The sequence below is a fragment of the Oenanthe melanoleuca genome, chromosome 2 (genome assembly GCF_029582105.1).
Source record: "Oenanthe melanoleuca isolate GR-GAL-2019-014 chromosome 2, OMel1.0, whole genome shotgun sequence".
Lineage (NCBI taxonomy): Eukaryota > Metazoa > Chordata > Aves > Passeriformes > Muscicapidae > Oenanthe > Oenanthe melanoleuca.
Genome location: NC_079335.1, coordinates 72,662,164 through 72,690,010, shown reverse-complemented (window position 1 = coordinate 72,690,010; position 27,847 = coordinate 72,662,164). Strand labels below are relative to the sequence as shown.

The following is a 27,847-nucleotide window of genomic DNA, read 5'->3' as shown; positions in this document are numbered from 1 at the left end:
GGTAAAATAACTCAGGAGCAATATGGGCTTGTATGGGGTGCACCACAGCTCAGCTATTATCTCAGAGTTTCAGAGTGGTGGTGAAACGACAAAGCTGCCTTAGGTAACTTCATGGCACAAAAAAAAATTCATAAGCTTAAAGTGCCAGGCCAGATGACAGCCATTTTGATGGTCTTCATGGAACAAAAAGCTTCCAGTCCCTTGTCTGGTTTCACATTGTGTCAAGGTCAGTGTGGTGAGTGGTGGGCAGTAGCTCCCTACATTAGTTTAACTATTGTGTTTGAAGACCTGAAGTTCATGTTTCTCTGTCTCTGTTCATAGGCAGTGGCAATTTTGACAGCTACATATCCTGTGGGACACATGCCTTATGGCTGGCTGACAGAGATCAGAGCTGTATACCCTGCTTTTGACAAGGTGAGTGTCCCTGTTAGGGCTGTTATAAATACCTCTCTGGGGTTTTGCTTGTGTGGTCCTCCTAGTTCTCTCTGTTTGTTGTTCCACTGGTAAGTTTTCTTAAAATCTAGTCAAAATTAATTGGGTTTTAGTGGCTTCAAGCTGTTGTCTGACTTTTGATTTTTACCTTAGCTCTGTGTAAGAAGGTATTAAGCTGCCTTTTGAATAGATAGGTGGTGTATTTTTAAGAACTGAAAAAAGTCCTCGCTATGAGGTAGCTACTTAGGTAATGAAGAGATTTCTCACAAAGTGTCACCACTGAATGAGCAAGCTCATGTCTCTGCTTTGCATTTTATCTCTCAAGTGGGTCTGAGTTCATTTGCTTATGTTAATATTTTGCAAAGGGTACATAGACTGACACTAACACAGATAACAGACATTGTTTTAGTAATACTGACTTAGCTGACCAAGGCTATGTACATTTTTGTTGGTAAACCATGTTATTTTGTAAGAATGCAAGGACTGCTCCTGGAACTGAGCACAGAGCAAAAATTAATTTTGTTTAGTCTCCTTTTTGCTCTGATTTATAACTGGTACTCACTAGTCCATATGTTATGCAAAGAACAGTCCTGTGCTGTGACTGGAATTCAAATGCCAGATCCTCTGCTTGTCTTTATTTACCAATCAGTAACTGAACTTTCTGGTTCCAAATACTTATGAAAAAATGTTTGTTTTCTCTGGAATGCATTTAACTTGAGCAAGCCCTGTTTAATATCACCCACTATATTCCCAAGGAGAATTTAAAACCCCCACAAAGTCAAATCAGTCATAATCTCCTAACCTGCCTGTGTACAGCTAAATGGACCTGTCAGATAAAATACCCCATGTAGGCTTTCTTAGAGGCCATGCTGCTGAAAAGGAACTGCAGATGCAAACCCAGTGAACTGCAAGATAAAAATAGTTTGGGACAGGAAACTCAGGAGCTGCTAACCTCATTTGATGCAAGCCACAATCAAATGCACTATTGCCAAGCAATAGTAGCAGCAATTAAGACTCCTAAATTCAGGTCTCATTTAGCTGGTGAAAGATATGCTGACAACTGCAGTGGTGACAGGATTAGACTGTGATTTGTCCATTTGTTTATTTCAGTTTAAAGGCTTCTCACAGGGCTCTTGTGGGACAATGCGAGGAAGAAAATGCTAGGGCAAGGCACAGATAGGTACAGTTTATATAACTGCTGGAAAAGTACTAATGGGAATTTTAGTTCCATGTCTGAAGAGCAATTTGTAATAAAATGTGCAAAAATGAGGTAGCAGCAGTGTAAAGGGTATCTCATCCTGGCAACCATGTGTGTAAATGCCTTCACTGTACTTTCCAGATAATAAATATCAAAACTGAAACCCACAGTGAGTTTTTAAGATTGCTGTGAGAATTGCTTTTCCCTTGGTCATGCATCACCTTGTATAACTTTGTGCTTTTCAAAAGCTTTGTTTCCTTAAGCTAAGTCTTTCTCAGAAGAGTCCAGATTGAAACACTTTCTTATTTTTGGGCCCTGTAAGATGTCCATTGTGATTTTCAGAAGTCAAACCAGTATGTTTGTATGCCAGCTCCCATTTTCAATGGCCACCAGGAGCACACTAACTGATGGGATTTGAGATGCCCTTCTTCAGTGGTTCCACTGGAGAAGTCAGATTCTTGTCTTCACAGGGAAATAATTTTCTCTCTTCCCATTTGTAAGAGAGGTGCAGGGTCTTCAGTCTTTTATGAGACTTTCTGTCCAAAGCAACCCCATGGTCTAGCAGTTACATTCAGGTTAAGGGTTACTACTGACATTTTGGAAGAGAGCAGGCATATGCTAGTTCTGTGCTCTGTGTGCTGTTTTAGATGGTGCTAATGCCATTGCTCTTAATGGACTCTGCCACCTGGCTCAGAGCAACACCAATTGTGAGATTTGTGAATGCTATTTATCTGATGACTAGATGGCAATTCTTTTTGCTCCACAGTGTTTTGTTATAGTGTGTAAGAGTTACAAACAAAGAGTATGTGGTCAAGAGTTGGAGCAAAGGACAGAGTATGGCAAGGGGAGGGATAGCAGCAGTGGGGTAGGAATGAATGAGAAAGCTTTTTCTTAGCAGCCCTTTTGGATGGCTTGGTTTGGATGTGTTTTATTTCCTCTTTGTTATTTTAGGCTTGTTAGAAAGTTGAGCCATGCAGCAAAAAGTTCATTTAAACACTGGTGAGTGATGTAAGCAAAGCTTATCCTCACATCTGTAAAACTAACAGTAGCAAAGTATTTCTTTAGAAACACAATTGATAGTAATAGATGCATGATAAAGTGTTTACAGAGAGTTTTCATAACCTGTTCCCCAAAAGGTCAGATGGAGTGGCTTCCTGCTTTAGGGTCTGGCTTGCCTACATTTTCAAGCACTCAAACTTCCAAACAGATATTTAGGCAGGAGCATGGGGCCGTCTAGGTGCAATTGCTGCACTGATCAGAACAAAAACCTTAAATTGCAAAATTCCTTCAAGAACCTGAATGTGTGTGGAATGATGTGTTCTTCACAGTGCTCCACTCCCCAAATGTGTCTGCAATAGTTCTATTTCTTCTACAAGTAACTCCAGTAAAGGAGGCTAACTCTGTGACAGGTACTCCTGCTCTACCCAAGTTACATCAAGGGTGCATAAATGAACATCTCATGGTACAGGTTTTATCAGCAGGTACACAAACTTGTGTATCTCAGATAGTCCCAGTGTAAAGCAATAGGTGACCTAAGAGCCTCTTGCTTAAGGGATCCTAATGATACCCTGCTTTGATTTCCCCTCCTCTCTTATCACAGATCATTTAGTTTGGTTTTATGTGTTTCCCAAGGGCGATTTTAAATCTTCAGCTTCATTTGCTATATTAGACATTTGGAAGAAGGCTTTTGTTGTTTTAAATAAAACTTTGCTGCCATGTGACTACAGAGACCATGTTCAAGGTGGAACATTTAATAGTCCTAATTATGTTCTGTTCATTAAACTGCATTAATGGAGCCAGCTGTTCCAGAAGCTTTGTTTATATTACCTGCCTGTCTAATTGGATCAGTAAGGATGCTTGCATTGCTGATTTGGTACCAATTTGTGGTAAAAGGGAATAAGATCCTGTTTTTCCTGTGGAAACATGCTACAAACTTCCGACTAAGGTTTAAAAAATCATGTGGTGTTTTCTTAGAAGGAGCTACCAACCTTTTTCAAAGTTGAATTTGTTAAATAAGACTTATTCCTTGGAAAAGTAGGAAGATTACTCAGCTCTCAGTGATCATAGCAGCAATTGCTGCCAGTTTAAGCAGAAAATGTTCTGTAGTGGTACAGAGTACTCAGAAAGCTCTAGGTTATAAAGCAAACAAGCCAAGTCAGACAGGGACAGGCACAGACAGCCAGGTCCAGCACATGACCCTGGTGCCAGCAGTTCCCAGTAGTCTGGAGCCAGGCTAATGCTCACTATCTCTTTCTCTTGCCCTAGAATAACCCCAGCAATAAACTGGTGAACACCAACAGCACCGTCACAGCGACACATATCAAGAAGTTCACTTTTGTTTGCATGGCATTGTCCTTAACGGTAAGAACCTTTGTTCAATTCAGTGGTTTTCCTCTCAACCAGAAAACTGTCTCCTCTACCTAATGCTAAAAGCACTAGCAGTTCAAGAAAGGTGAGTTGTCTTGTCTTGTGAAGCTCTATTGCTTTTATCTGGAGAAGGGGGGTCTGATCATAGTATATAGCTGATCAAGAAATCAGCTGTCATTAGCCCAGGCTAGATATCTAAAAGGCTGGAGTTACACCATTTTATTTTCACTACTTTTCATTTCAAATCAGCCTCCCATGCAAAAATATATCAGACACCGTCTTTTCTTTTCATCTCTTTTTGTTTCTTCTTTTAAATAAACAGAACTCCAGTTAACCAGTGTGTCAAGAAAACAAAAGAATGCATTTGTGTCACCTGCAGTGGGATGGGAGCCTGTCCCTGAGCATCTTTCACTTACTGTGAATGATGAGAAAGGCAGCACGGGTTGACCCTTCAGTAGCTGTGCCTTGCTGCCTCTCCTGGCACTGGGTTTTCATATGGGAGTACTTTGATGCACATTTGTTTTGTTTGCTCACAAAATTGACTAAAAAGAGCAATCTTGGAGATGGTGCTGACACTGTCTAAAGGATTTAAATCTGCGTCCATGCTGGGAAGCATTGCATGGGGATGACGTTCAAGGAAAAATTTTGCTGAGCCTGCATGCTTCAAAATGACCAATTTGCACACATAAATACAGTGCATTTTCCCCAAGAACACTGTTTCTGCAGTCTTCTTAGCAATAAACAGGCAGTTGTGAAAGAAAACTGCAGCTGGTGGGGATCTTGGCAAATAATGGAGTAGATGACCAGGATAAATCCAACATCTCTTTATATAAAGGATGGATTTATATTAGTGCTTGGGGCTAGGACATCATCTCTACACAGTACCTGCACTAGAAGGACAAAAGAAAAGGAGAATCTAGAAAATAGGATTTTCATAGAAGTCCTTCATCATGCTAGAAAAGTACTTGGGAAATGTGGCAATTATTTTAGGATACAATGCTCAAAGTCCTGCAATTAAATCTACTCCTACCCCAGACAGGTTTGCTGTTTACCTTCAGCATTGCATGCTTCCCATGGGGTAGCTGGCTGCTTTGAAACTCTCTTCTCCCTACATTCACAAATTTACTATTGAGTATAGGAATGCTGACAGAATTTCTCTCCTTTTCATTTTAGTGTAGGACCTTTATGTCTGAGTTGCAAATGTCTTATGTGTGAAGAGAAGCTAATATATGTCAAAGGAAATGTTACAGCACACAAGCCAGAAGTATTGTAACCATCCCCACGCCCTTGCCACAACCTGAGAATGTGGGATACAGAACTCTGTGTTATTTCAGTTGAAAATGAAGCAGTTCAATCCATCCCTAGCTGAATTACATTTCTTCTGCTCTTTGTTTCCTATACTTTTTCCCTAAACAGCTACAATTGGCTACCATCAAAGACAGAATTGCAAGAAACAATGTGACATCTCTTCCGTCTTTTAATTTCCTTAAGCTTGACTTTTTTTCATGTGGCTTAGAGACCAACAGCTCTTGCTCTAACTTATATTTCCTACAGCATGAAACACTGAATTGGCCATTGTCTGGAGATTCCCATGAGACCCTGGCTCTCATGTTATCTACCATCACACTCTTTGAGGTTTTCTTTGGTGTCCTGTTCTAGACCAAAGTTGTGTTCTCTACAGTTGGAGCCTCCCTCAAAGTCTGTCAGTGTTGTTGCAGACTCACAAAAGGGAAAGATTTCCTTGTCATAAATTGTTCTGAAAATACTATTTGAGTCTCAGATTTTTCTCTGAACTGACTGTATTCTTAATCCCCTATGGTATTTATCAGGTTACTCTGGTTTTGACAGATTATGAGCTTTTCACATTATCATCACTATCTTCTGCAGAGTAATTTTTAATCCCCTCAATAGACTTTTGTTTTGTGACTTTCTAGAACTTTGTATCCAAAAGTTCTCCATTTTACTTTCAAGGGCAGTTCTTTCATGAGATCATCATGAGAGATTTGCCTGCACTGAAATTCCAGAAACCTTTTGAGGTCCATAGCTTTTCCTGTCCCATTTCTATTTTTGCCTTCTAGTGACAGATTCTTAGGATTGCTTGTCAACAGACAGAACAGAAAAATAGACATGAGCTCTAAAGATTCAGTTGGATTCAAAGACATGAGCCTGCAAATGCTTCAGCACACAAACTCAGCAGATGTGGGGATGACTCACATTAATGTGTGCCACAGTCTCTAAGGAGCTAGATATAGTTCCTTTGTACAATACAAATACAAAAGTACAGTGCAAATACAATATAGTTCCTTTGTACAGTACACATTTGCCCTGTTGTTGCCTGGTGATCTCCTGTGGCCATTGGTGTGATTCAGGGGCTCTACTTCAGCAAATGGCAGGCAGACTAGTGGCATCACAATTGGTAACATCTTGTTCTTTCAGGTCAGAGGGAAAGGCTCCCAGGCTGATAAGGCAAAACAAATCCAGTCCATTAACCACTTGAAAAAATAACTGAATCTTTAAGTACAAGCAGCAGCCATGCAGGGAAGTACCTTCCCAATGTAAAACCTGGGGAAACTTTCAGTCATCAAAGACATACTATTTCAATAGAAGTGGGAGAAAAATGTCCTACCACCTTCCACAGACCAGTCATGCCTGCACAAGAAGTACTACAATACTACTACTGCAACAGAAACACCTTTTCATTGTTGTTGGTAGTGGCAGTATTAGGTCAGAGTAGAAAAAAAGGCATAGTTTTGTTAAGAATCATAACTTCATGGTTTGTTTAAATCTTCATGGGATCTGAAAGGCTACACCTGAGCCTCTCCAGGCTAACTGCAGCATGCACATGTGTTCTGTCAAGTATGATTGTAAGTACTGCCTCATGGCTTTGAAGTAACAGGTGGGAATTAAAGATGCTTCTTCAAAAAATGGGAATTAGTTGTATTGCTCAGTAAAAAGTGTGTAGACAAGCTGTTTTATTTAAAGGCTGTAAGTGGAAGCCATTAAACTCCTGATAGGTAAGACAGCTGTTGTTATTAGACCCATTGATGTGATTTTTGTCATAAGTGGGGATTCCTTCCAAAGCCATGTTTTGTGACTGTACAACTGAATGTAAAATTTGTATAGCAGAGGGAAGGGACTCAGGTGTAGATTTTTTCCTATACAAATAAAGGACCATTCTAACTTTAAAAAGTAAGTCATGCTTGCTAATTTACATGCAATTTAAAGGGTGTCCATAATGCTGTTTGCTATTATCTATTACTTTACTGCTATTAGGCACTTTAGGAAAAATGCTTCCTTCCTGAAGCAGAGATACTGCTCCAAATGCCAATGCTGCTGCCATTGCAGATCAGGCTGTTGAAAAGATAAACATTTTGTTTCAATGCTAGACCTGTTTAGATGGCCCTGGAGATCAGCCCTGAGGTTGCTGCACAGTTGTAAACTAAGGGAAGACACAGACTCAAGAGAAAACCGTACATCTGTAGCCCATATCCCTTTGGTTGTGGGATGTGTCAGCCTCAGTACACTGCGGAAATCCCAAAATAATTTGTCTGGGTGCTAATTTACTGCATTCCTCAACTGCAACAAAGGTTTGCTCTGTTGTGGGAGAGCACTCCTTCACATATGAGCTGTGCATAGAGGGGCAGGCTCTGTGAGGAGCAAGCTGCTCATAGGAACCCTGCCCTATACAGGAGGAATAATAGCAAACAGGCTGTGCTTTAGCAAGGGGTTTTCTTGGAATAGTGTCTCTGAGCCTGGATACCAGAGGGCAAAATTCAGGGATTTTTCCAAGCAGCCTGTGATGAGGTGCAGATACTGCCAAATTACCTTTCTCTCTTTCTTTTTTTTTTTTTTTTTTTTTTTTTTTTTTTTTTTTTTTCCCCTCCATTTTCTCTCCATTTCCCAGCTGAGCTCTTTTTTAAGTCTTCTGTGATGACACAGAAACTGCAGTCAGTTAAGATCCTTTTCCCTGGCTAATGTTAGCTGCTGGCAGCCACGTGGTTAGTGTTTGGTCATCTGCCACTGAACTGCAAGGCTTTGCAGGCTGGTTCCACATCATTTGTTAGTGCTGCTGTGTAAAAGTAAGAGATGCCTCCTTTGTTCAGGCTGCTGTGCTGCAGCCACTGCAGCCTGCTCTGTGTCTGTGTGCAAACCCTGGTCAGCTGCTGAGGCTGTGTGCCCTGAGCTGAGAGCAGCCATGGATTGTGCAGGCAGCACAAGGGAAGGTGGCACAGTCAGCTCACTCAGGGGACTGGCAGTAGTAGCATTCACATCTCAGAATCATACTGGAAGGCAAGTTAACGTGAGGTCTGAGCACCCTGGTTTAAGTAGCTGCTGCTGGGATAAAAGCATGGCCAGCTCAGCATGGCTCACACCAGATCACTGCTTGAGGAACATGCAGGATGCTGGTCAGAGAAGGAACTTCTCAGATTGCACAGTGAAAACTCCCATCACTGAAAGTGACCCTGAATAGTCTGTACTTACTTGTTCATCTATAGCGGGGAAGGAGCAATCAGTTCTTACAGCAGGAGTTTGAGGACTGTGCAATTTGGTTCAGCTTTGTCTTCCAGCAGCCTCAGCGGGGACAGGCCACAGTGTCTTTGGGATACAGCTCCAAACACCAGCTCCTGTTGGTGCATCGTTCATGTTAGCTGAAGTGTCAGCAAGACACATGGCCAGTTACCTTCATGTTCTCTAGTGTTCTGTGTATTACAACAGGTTTTCCTTTCCCCATAATTCAAGGTGCCAGGGTGACATGCTGTGTGCAGCACACCATGTTCATCCATCTGTCACCAAGCTTATGTACAGCAGAAGAGCTGCACAGTTACCTCTAAGTTTTAACATGTGTTCTATTAGAAACAGCTCAAAGCTCATTCCAGCTATTTAAAAGGAATTTTAGTGCTGCTTTGCTTTTTTTTTAAATGAACACATGGTTGTGGACAATTGGGGAAGGTAGCAGTTTTCATGAATAAACTGATTAAGGGGAGAAGCTGATTGTATAGAATGCTGGTTTATACTTAATTAGTAAACACTGCTTAAGAAACAAAATCCAGATGTTCAGTTCTGCAGACACCTAGTCAGTTTACTGGCTTATATGTTTAAGCCTGAGAGTTGAGTGTGTGTGTGTCAATACAATTCAAAATGTCACCTACTTTACAGTTAGGGTTGGTTTATTGACTCCTCAATTATGTTGCTTATAATTGAGGAGTCTAATGATAACTTTAAAATGTTTCTAGTACTAGCAAAATTATTTTCTATTTTATTTTTTGAGTAATCACTTAGATTCTATAAATAAAAAGCTACTTTTTTTTGTAAATATAATGTAGTACTAGATTCATAACTTGTGCTTTTGACAGAGGATTAAAAAATAGTGATCTCTGTGGACTCCTGCTGATGAGCATCTGTAGTTTGAGGTGTTGTTTTTTCATTTGCTGGTAGTTATCAGTCCCCTAGGAACTTATAACCATCAGAAGGTTTAAGCTGCAGCATTTAACATGTTTGCTTGTGTATCTTTTATTTCCCCCCAACCATGGGCAAAAAGGAGGGACAGATGCTGGGAACCATAGACTTGCGAGATTGGATAGAGAGACCCCATCTCCATCTGAGAACAGCAGGGTGAGGTTCAGAGTCACAAGGTTTCTCTTGCTGGATCCCTGTGGTGGGATCAGTTTCAGACTGAAGAGGGGAGGAGGAAAGTCTTTGTTCCATTTGACAGCAGTTTACTGCAAGCAATCCCATCATTTTCCTAATTCTCAGTCATCATCTGCTTGGTTAAGTTCTGTAATTAATCATCAAGGACCTAGGAGATAAGAAAAGTTTGATCAAGACCAAGGAAGCCAGTGTAACAGGGAAAATTTCCTACACAAAAAAATGAGAAGCACAGAAGACAAGACTCAGTAGTTGCTGCTTCCTGCTTAATTCTGTCAGAGCAAGAGTCAAACAGTGTGGAAGAGTAGCAGCTGTGTTTCATCCAGGCTGAAAAGCCTTGTCTGTTTAAAAGACAACTTGGGATGCCTGAGCTTTAGCTCTCTGCTTTGGATTTGGTTATGCCAGGCTAGGAACTGCCAAGTGGGTACTGGCTGCTGACTTTCCTGTGCAGTTGATCAGCAAGGCTCCACCAGCCAGTGAAATGTAGCACTGGCAGATAATATCAGAGTCAGAATGAATAAAGACAGGATACTCATACCAACTCAGTGTATTACTGCAATAGCATTGCCTTATTGACTTATTCCCTGATGCTGTGTGAACACTCTATACTCAATAGTTGTTTAATTTCCAGTTGAACTCAGCAAATCATATTTTCCAGCCTTAAGTCTGGCAGCTGATTTTTCCCATGAGGGACACCAAAGACTGTACAGTTTTCATAGGCCCATTTGCTCTCAAATATTCAGTCTGTAGTATAATAATTATACAATTTCATATCCCTTTCTGCACTTACAAGTAAGTTCATTTTCCACCTAATAAACTGTCCTGTGTGAAGCTCTTACATGCATTAGAGTGATGTATTTGATGTTTACAACTATGCTGTCTGCTAAATTATGAGACATAAAGCAACTCTTGACAGAAGTTAAAGGAAGAAGTTAAAGAAGAAAAGTTAAAGAATTCATTGTATCTCTGCAGCAAGCCTGACTGCTGGCCTACTAGGTACCCTTAGTTTGCACTCAGGATAACATGAATTAGGCTTGCATGTTGAAAAATGCCAAGGAGCATGTTCCCATTTCACTGAAATCTTTTGAAGGTAGAGGAGGAGTGTCCATAGCATGAAATAACTGCATGGCAGGTCCCTGCAGTGACAGCTCCCCCTGGCTCCCAGCAGTCCCATGGCATTTAGCCACTATGAATGCACTTCCTGAGCTGCAGCAGCTAGAGGAGTATCACACACTCTGCTTTCTTTAGAACTTTGGAATGAAATACCTGCAAGGCCAAGAGACAAAAAATTGTATTCAGGGCCTGACCCAAGATTAATTTTTAGGTGCCTTAGGCGGCTTCACTGAAGCCAGAGGGTATGCAAAGGAGTGTTTTAAAATAGGGCTTGCCACAAGCAGTACATGTGAACGTTTTCACAAAGACATAGTTGTTTTTCTCCTTTCCCAAAGAAAATAAGGTCAGTTACCACTACTACTGTGAAATCAGTATTACACTCTCAGGTAGCAGGAAAATGTAGAAATACTTTTATTTATCCCCTCACCTTCATGCATTTGAGCAAACAGGGGAGAAGGATTTTGTGTGCTCGTTTGATTAAGTTTAGTAAGGATCAGCCTAGAGGAGCAAAGTGATTTGCAATTCTGACCCATGCAAGAAACTGTTGGGGCTTTTACTCCAGTATTCCTCTTATACTCTCACAAGTCCTTTAGCCAAGTACCTGCTGCCTCATCCCCTTACTTGTAAATGACCCAGATGCTGAAAAAGGGAACCCAAAAAAAAAAAAACTGCTTCTGTTTCCCTGTGACTGATGCCATGTATTCCCTCAGTGTATTGAGAGGGTTGCTACCAGAAAATATCATCCAGTAATTGCAACTTGGATAGCTTTGGCAGCTATAAACATTCCAGGCTGCTAATACTGGTTCTTAGTTCACAAGCTGAAATCTGAACAAAGTGGGGATTTCTGAGATCCTTAACTTAGGCCTTCTTCTCTGTGCTTTTCATCTAATCTGCGTGCAATGCTGAAACCTCCTCACTTCTCCTTGTCAGCTCTTATAAGACAGAAATGACAGATCACAGGCATTCTGAAGATGGCCCACAAGAACCAAAGTCTGAATTCAGAAAAGGGGCAGTACTGGAGGGGTGTGTGGTGAAATATGAGCATATTTCAAAGAGAGAGCCAAAGATGTAGTCTTTGTGCATTGATGGTGCAGAAGAGCGGCTGAACACCTAGGTAAAAATGAACTGAAGTTCACAAAGCCTCATTTTTTTACAAATTTTTGACTCATGATCCAGGGAATACCATCACTGTCTGAAGAAGACAAGTTGTACATGTAAGTTGCTTGGCATTTTGCAGATACTGAACATCTTCCCTGCAAATGGGGAATGCAATATGGTGTCCAGTTAGAAACCTCATTAATCTGTTCTGTCTTGAGGATTTGGCTGCTGTAGCATTTCTGCCTTACCAGAAAAAATAGCTCTGCCACACCATGGAAAACAGGATCATGATGATTCTTTCGTGTGAACAAGGAAATCTGTGGATTTATCAGTGTTCATGTGCTCAAACTAAAACATTGCACAGTAACAAAGTTGCCCTGTAGAAATTATAAATTTTAATTCTGGAGCAGAAAGTTTCTGATGGCAATAATGCTTTCAGTGTTTGAAATGCTTGTGTTTTAATAAACATGGCCTGGGACTATGTTTTGTGGTGTCATAGTTCCAGAAGGTCAGTTACCAAGCACTGCACTAGAAGTTATAAATGGAAGGTTACATAAGAGCCAGCTTTCTTAAAGCAGCTTGTGTTACTGCATTAAGAGGGTGAGCCTTTGCTGCTTTTTAAGGTTGACCAAGGTTATATGATTTTTTGGGGGGGATGGGGGATGGAATCTGTGGAAGTTAAGTCTCACTGCAGAACTTTGGAGTTTTAATAATAATTGTTTTTTTTAATGCATCCCACAATATCAAATTGCAGATTAATACTGCCAATCCTCATTCCCCTTTCACCTAGTTTACAGCAGTCAAACTTTATAGTATATTGTCTAGTTCATCCAGGTTAAAGCAGTAGTAGTCCTCCCCTGTTCAAGGTCATGCTTACAGCTCTCCTGAGCTAGAAATTTTCCTGAATACCTCCTTTTCTGCTTGTGAGAATGATCAATTACCCCTGAAGACCTTCCAGCTCAGAGTAGCTACTGCGGTGTATCTCCATTCCTGGTACTTGTTGCTTACTTTCAGGAATACCTATTTATAACAAAGAAGAGCTTAGTCATGGCTAGCAACTGGCTTTAAGGAACAGTACAAACCATATTTTCTTCAGAACTGAAGTCCTGTATACCTTTATTTAGCTTTCTCTGTAGTTCTTCCTCCTGAGTTTAAAGATAAATGAAAGAAAATGAACTCAGTTGGTCTGAGTGCTAATCATGTCAAGGTTGTGGGTTAAATCCCTGTATGGGTCATTCACTTAACTGCTGACCCAATGATCCTTGTGGGCCCCTTCCAACTAAGAATATCACCACATATCATATATACACCATATATATGTGTATATATATATATATATATATATTCTGTGACATTCAGTGTCAGAAGTTGAAGCCATTGCAGAGGCAATTGGATTTGTGTTCGTTTTTTTCCTATCTTTTATTGGCTGTCTTTGTTTTGCATCTCTGCCTTGCTTTATTATCAAGGTTACAACCCAGCTTTACTACTAAAGTCATGGCAAATTTGGACTGAGTGACAGTAATCCACAAGAATAAAAATCACAACAAGAATCTGGTTCTTCTCAGAGGACACAACCCCAGCTTCTGACCATGCCAGTATTTGAAATTCCGTGGGTGACAGAGTTCAGTGTCCTTATCTCTTGTGAATTTACAAAGAAAGAATGTAAAAAACACGTAGAACTCTCCAAACTTCCCCAACTTTCTCAAATCTTACTTCACCAATGTCTCATTACAGCCTTATTGTATTAAAAAGATCACACGAGTCTTATCTAGAATATCCATACTTTAAAAATGCAGCATTAACTTTTAAGACTAAATCCATTTTATTTTGACTTTAAAGTTGCAGACCATATGAAGGTCAAGGACAACTTTTAGAGTAATACCACTCATCCAGTGGAGCAATTTGTTTTGACTGCGTTCATTTCGCCCATCTCTTAAATCCAAGACTGTTTTTTTAATCTTCAGGGTACTGGCACAAAAAATAGCAATTGGGAAATGGCATATTGGCAGATAGTTCCTTGAGAAGATCTTCACCTTTTCAAGGTCAGGATTAATTCCCATTTCAGTAAAAATTGTTTCAGACACAAATGGAAGCATTTCTGCCTGCACAGGACCACCAGAGGCAGACTATAAAATCCTCATGAGGGCCTTGTCCTGTCCATGGTACTGCATTGAGCCTTTGTCCTGGAACAGAGGTTTTTTTGTTTGCTCCAGTGAGGTGGAGATTAATGTCTCCTTCATGATTGTTCAGGTTTCACACAAAGGGTCTGTTCTGCATGAGTGGCTGGAGCAGGCAGAAGAGGAAGCATCAAAAATTGTCCCTGCAGCAGTTTCTGCTCATACTCTGTGTTCACAGTAGGAAGAGCAGCAAGGGGCACAGAAAACTTGGGACAGAAGAAAGTTACTGAGCTGAAAGATGGACAGTTTTCAAAAAGAGACTAGATATCTGCCATCTTTGGATTATTGAAGCTTTGTAGAAGTGAAGCAAAATGTTCTTTCTGTAAAAGAATATAAGCAGCATAATTTGTTGGGAAGATATAATGACTACCTTAAACAATGGAGTGACCCAACCCAGCCTGGAAAATACCACCTAAGTACTTTCAGCAGCAGCTGGGGAGAAAGCAGATGTGGCATTGTGTTAATGCTATCAGAGCATCAGTGAATTGTGCAGCTCCTGGACGTGGCTTTATTTCTAAAGAACGTGGTGCTCTGTCACTCTGGAAAGCTGGGGGAGGTGGGGGGACATTTAGATGTGTATAAACCAATTATTTCAGGAGGATGTGCAAAGTTAGGGGGTGTTCCCACAAACAAGCTCTGGTTCCCCCACTGCTTGAAAAACATTGTGATGGCTGATTCCAGCTTTACACCCCCTGCACAGAATACAAAGTTCACAGAAATCTATACTACCTTGCATGTGCCTGAGGGAGCATCATTGTAAGAGTATGTCCTTGTGATTCAAGTCATCAGCGTTATCATAAATCAGTTTTAAATGTGAATGCGGTCTGACATTTTTACTGCTAACATATCCAGGGTTTCTTGTTTCATGGCACCTCACAATTGTTAGGTTGGAAAAGCCTCAGGAGTTCATCAGGTCCAGCCTTTGCACAAAGCACTGTCTGCTGTGAAGTCAGAACAGTTCCCTGGGGCTTTGGACAGTCTATTCCTGAAAACTTCACATTTCCCACACAGGAAAAGGACCCAATTGCTGACCTCTTCTGAGTTACAGGGCATGTAGACACACATCATAATTTGTCTCAACAGAGCATCAGACTGCAGCAACCTTGACCCTGAGATTTGCTCAGTTGGTCAGAGTACAGTGCTGATGACACTAAGGTTGTGGGGTCAATCCCTGTGTGAGCCATTCACGTAAGAGTTGGACTTGATAATCCTTGTGGGTCCCTTACAACTCAGAATGTTCTGTGATCTGTGACAACACCTCAGAGTCTCAAACAATTTGGGATGATGAATTTAGGTTATTTGCTGTATATCAAAAATTCCTCAGAACTGCCAAAACTGCAGGTGTGGCTCTGCAAAGACTGCTCCCTGGCATGAAATACAGAAGAGAGAGCAGGAGTCTGCAGGCTTGTTCTGGCAAGGACCAGGTTAAGGTATGCAGCAAGCTTCTGTAGCCAGGCACTGATGCTGGTCTCTAGTGTTGTATGAAACCCAGTAATTCCTCCACAGATTCCAAAGAACTTTATGATTGTTTATAGAACTGTGCTTCAAGAAAAGAAAAGAAAAGAAAACAACAACCAGCCTAACTGGAAAAAAAAAAAAAAAAACAAAGCCCTAAAGTCTTCAAAGACAACAAGGTTTTTACTTGACTATTTTCATGATAAGTTAAATACAACTTCCCATCAACAGAGAATAATGCCTTTATGATAAAACCTAGAATTTCTTGGCCCACAATAAAACACAAAAGCCCTTCTTTGTGTAAATGAATGAGTAGCTGCACCGCCCTCCTTCATAAGAGCTCTGTTAAATTCTTTCTGCATTTTTCAACTACCTGAGAGGTGCATGGTAGCTTCAGGAGGTATTAGGACTTTGTATTCTATGCCACACCTCTATTCAACACGGAAGCACACCTCAACAGGAATCTGAAAAGAGGGGTAACTATTAACTTTTCTGTTGTCTCAGTAGAGTAAGCAGTTAATAGTTACAAGCTGTCATTACTTTTATTCTTCATAAAAATACAGAAATGCTGTTTCTTTTAACAATAACATGCTAGAGTAAGATTTTGAGTGAAAAGCTCCAGTACTGTGTAGTCATTTGGAGAACTAAATTTTGAAGGTCGTTGGAAGTATGGATTTGAAATAGCCCTAAAAATAGCACTAACAAATTAAACAACTTTTTTTCCAACATCTTACAAAATAGATTATTGAACAGAGGAGAGAAATCCAGTAGTTGACATGGATGCTAGTTAGAACAAGATATTATCTTGACTTCAAAAATATAGCTGTGAAATCTGCTTATCTTGTGTGATACAAGCTCTGAAAGGAGACAATTGTGGAAGTTCTGTTTATGTCAGAGAGAGAGAGACCATGGAGACGCTACATTTTGATTTGTTTATTGCACAGTTCAAAAGGCTAAATCATGTGATTTATATTCTTCCATAGTAATAAAAGTTATAAACTTAGCTGATACTATCCCAAGGACCCGAGGTGCTATTCAAAGCTGAGATGTGTAATGATTTTCAAAGTCAGTTTCCTCTTCCCTCACTGGGCACCATGTAGCATAAATGGTAGTATGAAACGAACAAGGCATGGGTTAAATTAAGGTACAATCCTCAATACATACATAGAACAGTATCTTTAGTATCTTTAGTATCTTGCACAGACATACTTCTGCAATTGTATCAGGTTCAACAAATGATACAAAACATCTGCTGAGAGGTTTTTTGCAGGAGAAAAATAGGAACTGCATTTCATCACAGAATAACCTTTACCAAGTTAACCATCTTCCACAATAAAATCTATTATTCCAGACTCATTCCAGGTTGGCATATGTATAACTATTTTTTAAAACATCCATTTTGGATTCCTTTGGATTTCTTTCTGAGGAACATAGAGCCATTCCATGTCTCTGTCATCTGCCAGTGTTTATTCTTACAGAAGACTGCATGAAGTCTAGAAAAGCTGTGCTGTTGTTCATAGCTCACTGGAATAAAATATTTTGTGCTTTATATTTATCAATGAACATCTCAAAAGACAGGCAGTTTTCTACAAGTGCCGAAAAGCAAATCAGTCTGGCACCCTGCAGATTACTCTACACATGACAATAGCCTTTGTTAGCATAATGTATTATAATGCATTATGTAGTGGGTCTCTGAGGTTTAGTAATCCCTGTCAGCAACCAGAATAAATGGAAATAGCTTCCAGGAGATGCAAGGCCTATGAAAAGACTGTTATTTTTCAAGAACTAGAAGCATTCAGGCTCACACATGCAGCCTTTGAAACAAAATCTCATGAACAATCTTTCATCACAATCATTTGTGAAAGTCAAATGCCATAATTGTACTTAAGAGAATAAAGAGAAATTGAACTGAACACCAGCAGTTCTGTACTTTCCCTATTGAAAAAAAAAAATTGGTGCATTCTCTCAGAAGTTTTTAATTTTAACTTTTGAATATGCTTAGACAGTGAATTTGTTAGCTGAAAATAGCCAGGTTCCACATCACAATAGGCACACCTCTTTGAGGAGAGTGTCTAAGCCACAAGTGAGAGCACTTTTTACTTACTTTTAATGCACAACTGTATTGAAGAAAAAAATCACTAATATTAGATAACAGAGCATAACCTGCATGGGATGAAGGTGGACCAGGATTACTGAACTTCTGAAGCCTGAAGACTGGGAAAGGCATCTCTTACACTGCACTTGCCCTGCTTTTTTATGCCCATCCCTTTGGCAACTCCCAGTGACCTTTAGCAGGGAGACAGTACTAATCTAGCTGGAGCTTTGATCTGAGCTAGTACGGCTACAGTAGTTTTCTTATGGTGCTGTGAGTTGTTGACATATTTTGTAAAGGTTTTTTCAATTTTTACTAGTGTACAACAATTAAAGGCACAATACCAAAACCCAAAACCCTTCAGGTCAATTGAAATTTCTAAAAACATCTTCAGAAATGCTTAAGTTACTGTTGTTGATACTACAATTAATAATACATACTACTGTCTTTATGCAGAACTGCTTATTCTCTGTAGCATCCCACTCTGCTGTTTACACCTTCATTTCTTCCTGTATTTTTAAAGCACTCATCACTGGTCAGTTCCAGTTAAATGATCAAGGGCTTTATCAAAACTATCCTTTCATATCTTGCTGCACTCATACCATAAGACAACAGAAAATCAAATAAGCTCTGTTGCTAGAATTCTACAATACAAATCCTTACTCCCAAAACACTGAAATGCTTTGGGCTCAGCAGAGTTGCCAGTACAACACTCAACAGCCAGCTGCAATTGCAGCCTGAAGCTGCAGTGCCACTCTGCATGCACATTGCTTGCCTCTGCAGAAGCTTTCACTGTTCAGTCTTCATCTCTTGATTAGATTAAATGAAGGTATACCTGTAACTCTAACCAAGCCATTTATTCTGTTTTTAACCTTGCAGACATGCATAGAAATGCAAGTGAGGGGAGAAAACAGTGTTAAATTCGGAGAAAGATAGGAAACATTCTATGGGTAAATCTACTTCCTAAAATCTTTCCTGATCTGAGTTGCAGGAAGTTAGCACTGCTTATTCCAGTAGAGCCAATCTCTAATTTTATTCTGTGCCATGTTTTCCTGGACTACTGTTACCATCTTCTCCAGTCTTCTGTCAGGCATCACCTTTTACCAAGGTAATGATAAACATCCTAAAGACTCCTTAGAATCACAAAAAGCTAACTTCATCCTATTTTCAGAATACACTATCTGTAACAAAATCAGCAGCTGAAATACCTTCCTGCTTTGCATGTTCAGTGTTATTCTTTGCCTGAAGTAGAGCCTGGGTTTTTTCCACTACATTTTGCCTTTGAAATAGTAAAGTTGCAAGCACTCTAGGATTTAAATTGCAGAGATTTAAATTGAGATTTAAATTGAATGATGCAAAGCATTAATTTATTTTCCTGAGGCTTTGTTCCCTGTGGGCATTGAGGATATCATCTCTTAAGATGATGGAGAGGGCTCTCTTAGCAAAATGAAACCAGTTATCAGTATTGCCGCCAAAAAGATGGAAGGATGCTGAGACAGAAATAGAAGATCCTTCTGCTGCCGTGCCTCACCTCCTCAATCTGCTTATTCTTGAGCTTAGCAGTCTTTACCCAGCAGCTGCTGTAGAAGTGCTCTTTGAAGGCATTTACCAGCACAGCTCTCTGCTGCTCAGGGGTGGGGAAGACTGCAGTTTGCAGCAGCTGAGGAGGAAGGAGCACATACCTCCTGGGTGTCAGTCATTATCCCTGACTGCCAAACTGACCTTACTCCTGGGAGCTGGGAGGAGATTGAGTCTATTCTTATTAGGGCCAGGAGGAAACCTTTACAGAGCAGAATTGAATACAGTGCCTTTGGTCACTCATTAGCTTGCCTGTCTAACCATGTTCAACACTTTTTCAAGTGGCTGTTGAAGAGGGGAAGACTGCTCTCTTTGCCTTTTGCTGGCAGTGGGCAGGCTCTGCTGTTGGCATACACGTGTGGAATCTGGCAGCAGCAGCAGCAGCTATACTGCTCACTAGGACACTAAAGGGCACTGAGCAGTGAAAGCAGTGTAAAGGTCCTTGCTTTCATGAAAACAGCAAATTATAAATGAGAGTGGGCATCTTTGTATCTTACTTTATTTATTGGACTTTGAAAAAAGATTTGACAAAATATTCCCTGTATGACTGCTTTATTCTCCTTTTTGCAGTGAGAATACAAATGACTGCAGTCTGCCCTAGGGTGTCTCCAGCAACAAAAAAAATCCCTCTGTTGTTGTACAGTAGCTTTTTAATAACTGATTTTCAACCACACAACCTCCTCTGCTCTAGATTGTCCCCTCTGCTTCAGTCATACCCTGTACAAGTAGATTGGCACAAGAAGTGCTCAGTTCTTTTGTCTTCTGCTCTTACCTTCCTCCACTTTCCATTCTCTGTAGAGGTAATGGAGATACACTGCAAGACACCATCAAAGTAGTCAAGTAAAAGATGCAATTGTAACAAATAAATAGTAATTCCTGCCCTAAGAAGTGGAGAAGAAAACTGAAGATGGAATGTGAAATGTTCTGTTCACCACACAGAGGGTCAGAACTCAGGATCTCCCACAGGCCACTCAGTGAGAGGCTTTGGGAAGCTTCTGCCATCTGAGTGCTGGCTAAACAGAAAGGACAATTCCTGACACCCTACCAAAGAATGAGAGTGAAATCCCAACTGTCTTAGAGGTGGTAGGACTTCAAAGACTAGTTTGAAAGCCATCTGAGCATGTAGGGGTGTGACAGCTGGATAAAAAGAAAAGAGCTAGCTGCTGTCAGGACTGTCCTTCAGTGAGTGTCTTGAACTGAATCCAGACCTGCAGCTGCCAGCAGCCCCTTCAGCTCAGATGGAAGCCTCAGGACTGACCAAAGAATTAAACAGCATGTCCTACCACTGTACCAATTGTCATGGGTTTTTCATGGAAATCTTCCTTTCCTGTATGGACTAAACAGCAAACTCTTTAATGAAAATAACATGACTTAGCCTGAGAGTGCCAGGTCTGCAGGACTGTGCTAAACACTTTTGCCTTGCTATCAGACTTACTGCATACCAGCAGTACTCTTTCCAGCAGAAAATTTAAACCCCTGGTCTTAGATTCAGGTCAGATCTCTGGGTCTTGGAGGACTTCAAATCTTTAGTTACTAAAACATTTGATAATCTGTTCAGGAGTATAAGTGTTTTAACCAGATCAAGTGCTGTAAAAATCTGGGGTTTTACTGTTTGTGTAACAACAGAACATTCAAGTACAACTACTTACAGAAACCTAAATAAATATTCTTTCTTTATGCATCACACATGGTATGTGAGGAAAATTAAGAGTAGTAATTGCTTCTGAAGTTAAAGTATCTCTCTTATGTACATGTGTATTTGAATGCAAGCTAAATATAAATGTAAATATAAATAGTATGTCTATTTACCATTAGTAGATTTATCTACGCATCAGTAAAAAAATATTTTGTAGGTCCAGGAGGGCCTACCTTTTGTTGTGCTTCCCTTCTGAAATATATATATATTTTTTTTTAATTTTGTTCTTTCTAGCTCTGTTTTGTGATGTTTTGGACACCAAACGTGTCAGAGAAGATTTTAGTTGACATAATTGGAGTAGACTTCGCTTTTGCAGAGCTGTGTGTCGTTCCTTTGCGCATCTTCTCCTTTTTTCCACTTCCAGGTAAAAAAAATTAAAGGAAAATAAAAGTTCTGTAACCTCAGTGGCTCTTTCAGAGCGTAAGAATTATGTAATAAAAGTTAATACTTCTATCAAAGAGCAAGTCAAGCTGGACAGCAGTAACCAAAATGTTTCAAATTTCTATGCAACATCTTTTAGTATTTTCTGCTTATATGACAACACAGTTTCCTAATAAATGTAAACTACAAATACAAAAATAGGTACATGTAAATACCTTTTTTTGTGCCTCACTGTTAGACCATGTGCCACACAGGAGCCAGATGGAACATTTTCCTTGATAGAACTTCTCTTTAAGGAAGGGTTCTCTTTAAGTTTGGGGGTTTTTAATGAAGAAAACAGAATGGACTGTCTAATAAATTGGTTTTAAGTGAGCAGCTCTTAGGAACAAGTGCTGCCTATAATTTTTTTGTTTCCTCATTTTCCCAAATCAGTATATTAAAGCAATTTGAACATAAGATGCACTTCCTTTCTAGTAGGGTGCAAAGTTACCAGCAGTAAGTTTCACAGTGGTTATTTCTGAACAGTTCTCTCTGCATGGAAAAGTTGCCTATGAGACAACTGATTTTTTTTTTTTTTTTTAATATTATGCCTCTTTTTCTCCCTTGTTCATGAACAGTGACTGTCAGAGCACACTTGACTGGCTGGCTGATGACTCTGAAGAAGACATTTGTGTTGGCACCCAGCTCAGTGCTGCGGATTATCGTCCTCATCACCAGTCTCATCGTGCTGCCTTACTTAGGGTAAATCATTATTCCTCACAAAGCCCATGGGTTTGCTTTCCTCTTCATTCCTCTTCCCTGTCACTTGATAGCTGAATTTGCATCAGAACATTTTCTCCAAATACTAACCATGATACAAAGCCTAAATAGTGTCACTATCTGGAAAAGAAGCATTTACAAATTTACAAGTGTGACTGCTCTAGACAGGCACAATAGTGATGTCCCTTTGGAAAAAATACACAATTGTCAAAGAGGCAAAAACGTGTCCTAAGGGGAGTTTATTTCCATATGATTAAACGCACTGTTAAGAAAGCTAATGGAAGAATATCTTGTTTATAAGTTTAATAATCTATTCTACAGCACTCTGACAAGTAGAAAGTACAAGACTTTAAATTCTTAGTCCATAATTTGATTCAGCATCCTTCTTTTACTAAACAGTGTAGCCATTAAAAACAAGCGAGTCCTTTAAAATACCAGTTATTCTCTTAGGCAGTGTATTGTGTCTTTGAAGAAAATATTTCTATCAGCAGATTGGTTATATATGCCAGTGAAAATGTAACCATGCATCATGCATTCTCACACAACAATGACTGCTTTCTTTCTGTGCCTCCAACAGAGTTCATGGAGCCACTCTTGGAGTAGGATCCCTGCTTGCTGGTTTTGTAGGAGAATCCACCATGGTTGCAATAGCAGCCTGTTACGTCTATAGGAAACAGGTAAGAGCTAGTCTCTGTGGGGTCTGGTGAAAGCAGGTGATTAATAGAGGGGATTTTAGTTCAGATTAAGTTATACTTTAGGAGTGTAACTCCCCAGAATCCTCACTTCATTTTGCTTCCTTGTTGAGTCTCAGGAGTGTGCATCTTGGAAAGTCTTTGGTTTGAAATAAAACCAAAAGGTGCTAATGGGCATCTAGGCCATGGGACATGCTGGTCTGCAGTCAGAGAGCCTCTTGCTTCTCAAAACACGTGTCATGGATATCCTGTCCTTACCACCAGCAGTTTTGTGCTGTACTTTGCTACTGCAGTACAATGTAGCATCTTTATGTAGGCATAGGAGCTACTCATCCAAGCTTACAATATGCGTATCTATATGTATATAGAATCATAAAATCACAGAGTGATAGAATGGTTTGGGTTGGAAGAAACCTTAAAGTTACAAGGAGCTCCCTCCCATGGAATGTGTTATGTAGGTTATATAGTGTAAACATTTATATCTGTATGTATACAATATGTAATATATATCTCTCTGTATATATACTTTTATTTCTGTATAAAACCAGAAACTACTTTTATTTCTGTATAAAACCATAAGCACTTGTACTTTTTGTCGATTTTCTGCTGAACACTAGAGGAGTGCTTTAAAAGAAGACATAATCCTGCAGCAGTTGACAAGAGCTTATAAATAATTAAACAGGTGCATTTTAACATATTTAAACACTACAATCCTGCATGTGTGGAGTAGTAGTGATACATGGATGCTGAAGAAGATTCCACTAAATTAAGTCAAAAACAGGATAAGTATTGGCTGGGTGACTGGGTACATTGCAGTACCTCTGTGTTGTTCCCTTCAGTTATGTGTTCAAGGCACTGTGTAGGGCACTAGGTCCAACTCCAAGCAGATCCAGCAAGGTGTGTACCTCATTCTGTAGTACAGAAGGATCTGGTGGATGGGAACAGAAAATATGATCTATGCAGTGACTTTTTTTTTTTTTTTTTTAATTAGACCATTTACTAAGTGAACAGTGGAAATACCCACCACTTCTGTATTTGAAAAGAAAAAAAAAGAAAACAAAAACTAAAAGAAAATAAAATGGAATATCTAAAAGCCTTATATTGGAGCAACCTGAATCAGTTTTGATACGTGTTGACATGACAGTGCAGGCCATGGCAAGAGATCAAAGTATACAAAGTGAATAAGACAATAGAAGCATCATAATCTCTGTCATGATTAATTTGTCATGTTTGCCTTGAGAACCAAAGAGTAAAACTTCTAGACACTGAAATGGCTTGTCTTGACCTGTGGTTTCACATCCTCATTGCAAGTTTGTTACCATAGTAGCTCACAGAATCTTTCTGACCAGGGACATTGTGCTTAATTTTCCTCAGTGGAGTGCAGGTAGTAGGAGTAATAACTGTGCCAACCTGATTTATTCTTTATTCATTGTGACAGTGACAGAGCCAACCAGTAGCTCTAAGCACCAGGTTATTCTCACCTGCAGCTGGAGAGCTGCAGATCAAATGTTGTGTAGATACCTCTGAAATTTTGGATCTCTGATTCACTCATCTTAGCTGAATCAATAATACCTGTGGGGGATATTTTGTCAGCTGTACAATTGTTTTCAGTAAAACTAGTCAGCCTGCTGAGAAGTGGGTAATAAGGAACAGATGCTTCAACTTGTTTTGTAGAGAGCTGAACTCTTCTTAGCTTTACTAATCCAGGACATCCTGGATGAATCATAGGACTCTTGAATGACCTCCTGCTCCTGCTAGCCAAAAATACTCTAATATTACTTGGCCTTGGTGAGGCAAGGGATCACAGTGGATCAGCAGCATTAAGAAAGGCCAGAATGCTCACATCCTGTAAAATTCCTGAAGTTTGACCTTTGAGAAATTAGGTTGCCACCTCGCCTCCCTCCCTAGAGAAGCTTTTATTCTCTCACATCTTGTTTTCCTTATATTTTTTTTTAAATAAAAAGTCTGTGATGTAAAAGATTCCAGATGCTCTCTTCCCTCCAGTCATGCTGAAGCCTGTTTTGGATGTTGCTTAGCATAAGAAATGCCTGATTGCATTTATGTTAGAAAGGAGAAAACTTGAGCTCCAGAAAGCTATGGAAATCTCCTCAATTAAGCCAAGTTATTAGAGGCAAGCCACAAATATGACAAAAATACTCTAGTTTTTAATAACCTACTCTAAACAAGCAGTTTTCTCACCTCACTTCTCCCAGTGTCCAGAGTTGGTAGGAGTGTGTTCATGCACAACTTACTGATAGGTTTGTGGTTGCTTGTTTCAATCTAGAAAAAGAAGAGGAATGAGAATGAGACAGCTGCAGAAGGTGAAGACTCTGCAATGACCGACATGCCTCACACGGAGGAGATGACAGACATCGTAGAAATGAGAGAAGAGAATGAATAATGAATGGGATGCAATTGTTCTCTGCAGGGACGATTGGAGTGACGCTTCAGCATCTCGTCGTCTCTCATACTTTTTTGTTTGTTCGTTTTTATTTTTGTAATAAAGAGGCCTTGATTTAAAAGGTTTCAGATAAATTCTCTAGCATACTGAGTATGCTCTCACTGATGAGGGACCTAAAAAGAGGTCTTTGCTTCTTCTTTTTTTTTCAATTGAATTTTTTTTTCTCACTCCATGCAAGCATAAAAGATACAATTGCATCACTGTAGAGTCTTCCTTACTTATGCATCCACCTTCTCTGGACAATCTGCATTTGTCAACCAAAGCCCTGCTCCTGTGCTCCTGTGTGTGTGCAGACCTCGCACACGCACACCGCCAGTGCCACTGGCTCAACGCTACTGCCATAACCCCACTCCTCCCCTCCCTCCTTTTCCTTCCCTTTCTTTATGAGAAATGGAAAAGAAGTTTGGAATACAGAGCTTTATTTTACTTGCTTGAAAATGACTTTGCTACATAAACTAATATACTATGGTGAACTTTATCTTTTTGTTTGGCCTCATCACTAGAGCTTATACTGCACAGGGTACAAGACAGGGAGGAATGTGGGAGTCTCCCCATAAAAAGTGGAGAAAAACAGGTTCCTCTCTCATGTTGAAAGTGTGTGGATGTGTATATACACACACAGGTACATGAACAGAGACATACACATATATATATATATTTATATATATATGCATATAATAAATAAAATGCACACAGGACAAGAACTATTTAACTTTCATTCCATCTGAAAGATAGTAATCTTTTGAAAAATATAAACATTTAATTCAGAATTTTCTTGAATCATTAAGTCCCACCTTACATATAATTTTCTTTAGAAAAAAAAACATGCACTTTCCTCTTGTGAAGAGGGTAATGGCAACTGATAGACTTTGACTGTATTTGAATAAAACGAAAATAAATATTGACAAGCTTTACCAAAGTTCTTGTCCACTGATCTAACTTTAATTTTTAAAGGTTGATTTGTTCTCTATAATTATTTCTGGTGCCTCTATATTGAAAAAGAATAAGATCAGATGATGTATGCAGAATACCATTCTAGATGACATTACTACACGTAGTTCCATGAAACTTTTATATAGAGATGTACACATACTCTGGTGTGTGTGCATGTGTACATATACTTCTGTGCACATACACACACACACAAATGTATGTTTTGCTGTAATGTATTTACCTATGCAGTAGATCAAAATCCATATGGTGAAGCTCAAGTACTGCTGGTCCTCCAGGATGAAAGTGAGGGACTGTGCAGCTCTGTTGGCTCTGGGGGCTGTGTGGGAGCGAGGAGCCGTTCACATCAGAGCCGTGCGCTCCGCGTGCTTGTGGCTGGAGTGCGCCTTCAACGACAGTGAGCTGGGGTGGGAGGCTCAGGCTGGGTGGAAATGAGGGCTGTGTATCAGGTGAGGGAAGCAGGGAGGTTTTGGGTGTCACTGGTGCTGCTGTGGCAGCAGCTTGTGTTTTCGTGCTCTTCTGTGTTTGGCTGCGGGGCAGCGCTTGTTACCGGTCTGTAGTAGCTTGGGTCCTTTCAGATTTAATCATGTCAGAGTCTGGAAACCATTATCCTCCATCTTATATTCATAAATCAGTTAATTTAAACCTTATTTAGTAAAAGTATATTTTTCTAAGTTGTGGAAATTATTATTTAATTGTGGACAAATTCTGTTTCTAGATTTATTTGCTAGGTAGTCCCAGCAGTCAGAGAACTGATCAAAACTAAACATTACTTTAAATGTTTTATCAGTATATGTGTATGTAGACATACACATGTGTATAAATATATATATATTGTATATTGTGTACATTTATTTTAAATTACGTTTCCTATTTTTCCAAGCTCAGCTAAAAATGTCTCTACAAAACTACTGAGTTGACTAGTAACCAGTTATGGCCATCATGAAAGGCATTGTATCAATGAACTCTAGGTTTTATTGGAAAGATTTGTACCATTTTGTTACATGTGCAAATACAATAAGAAAAAATGTAGAAATTATGTGTTAACTGATAGATTTGCAAAATCAGTTTACTGTTCATGAGCAGTGGCACTAGGAGGATAAGACTAAAACCATGTTTGCTGTGTCACCACAGGGTAAATACTTTTTGACAGTAGTTAAAAAGAAATTCTTTTTAAAAAACCCTCAGACAAATTAATGTGTGCAGGATGTAGACTGTACACACTCATGAATACAGGTTCTCAAACAGTCATATGCATGTAATGTGTATATAGACAGTTGCAGATCACAGTGGCTATTTGAGGTCTCCTCTCTTCATGTAGTTTTGGTTTCTCCAGTACATTGTCTCCAAGTCCACAACATGCAGTTTTTCAGGAACTGTAGAGATGAAGCAGGAAAATATTTTTGTGTAATATTTCTTTTGGTATATGACTAAAATTCAAACAACAGTATATTTGAAAAATTTTGAGAATTACCAGTATAGGTTTCAAGGTAATGATTGCACCCAAAAGTAAAAATCTGAAAACAAAGGGTAACACTGAGACTTGTACTTTAGATAAAGTATGAACAATTACAAAAAAATTAATTATTGGTCATACAGTGCCAAACTAATGGCACTGTAAAAGATAAAATTTCAATTGTGTGTAAAGGACTTACTAGTCCTTTACTTTGCAAGATACTGAATGAGCACAGGAGTGGTGGGATTTGGGCAAGAATTGAAGCAGTGACTTAAGGACACATGCATTGCATCAC

General features: G+C 39.6%; 1 protein-coding gene across 1 annotated transcript in view; it reads left to right on the top strand.

Annotated features, from left to right (window-relative positions):
* ANKH (ANKH inorganic pyrophosphate transport regulator) overlaps positions 1-25,623 on the top strand; it is a 96,333-nt gene extending 70,710 nt beyond the window's left edge. Inside the window, exons 7-12 of the mRNA XM_056483256.1 lie at positions 322-414; positions 3,896-3,991; positions 21,087-21,216; positions 21,851-21,974; positions 22,570-22,669; positions 24,969-25,623. Of these exons, the coding sequence (XP_056339231.1) occupies positions 322-414; positions 3,896-3,991; positions 21,087-21,216; positions 21,851-21,974; positions 22,570-22,669; positions 24,969-25,085 (660 nt within the window). The 3' untranslated portion in view covers positions 25,086-25,623. The remainder of the gene's footprint in view (positions 1-321; positions 415-3,895; positions 3,992-21,086; positions 21,217-21,850; positions 21,975-22,569; positions 22,670-24,968) is intronic.
* Positions 25,624-27,847: the final 2,224 nt, after the last annotated feature.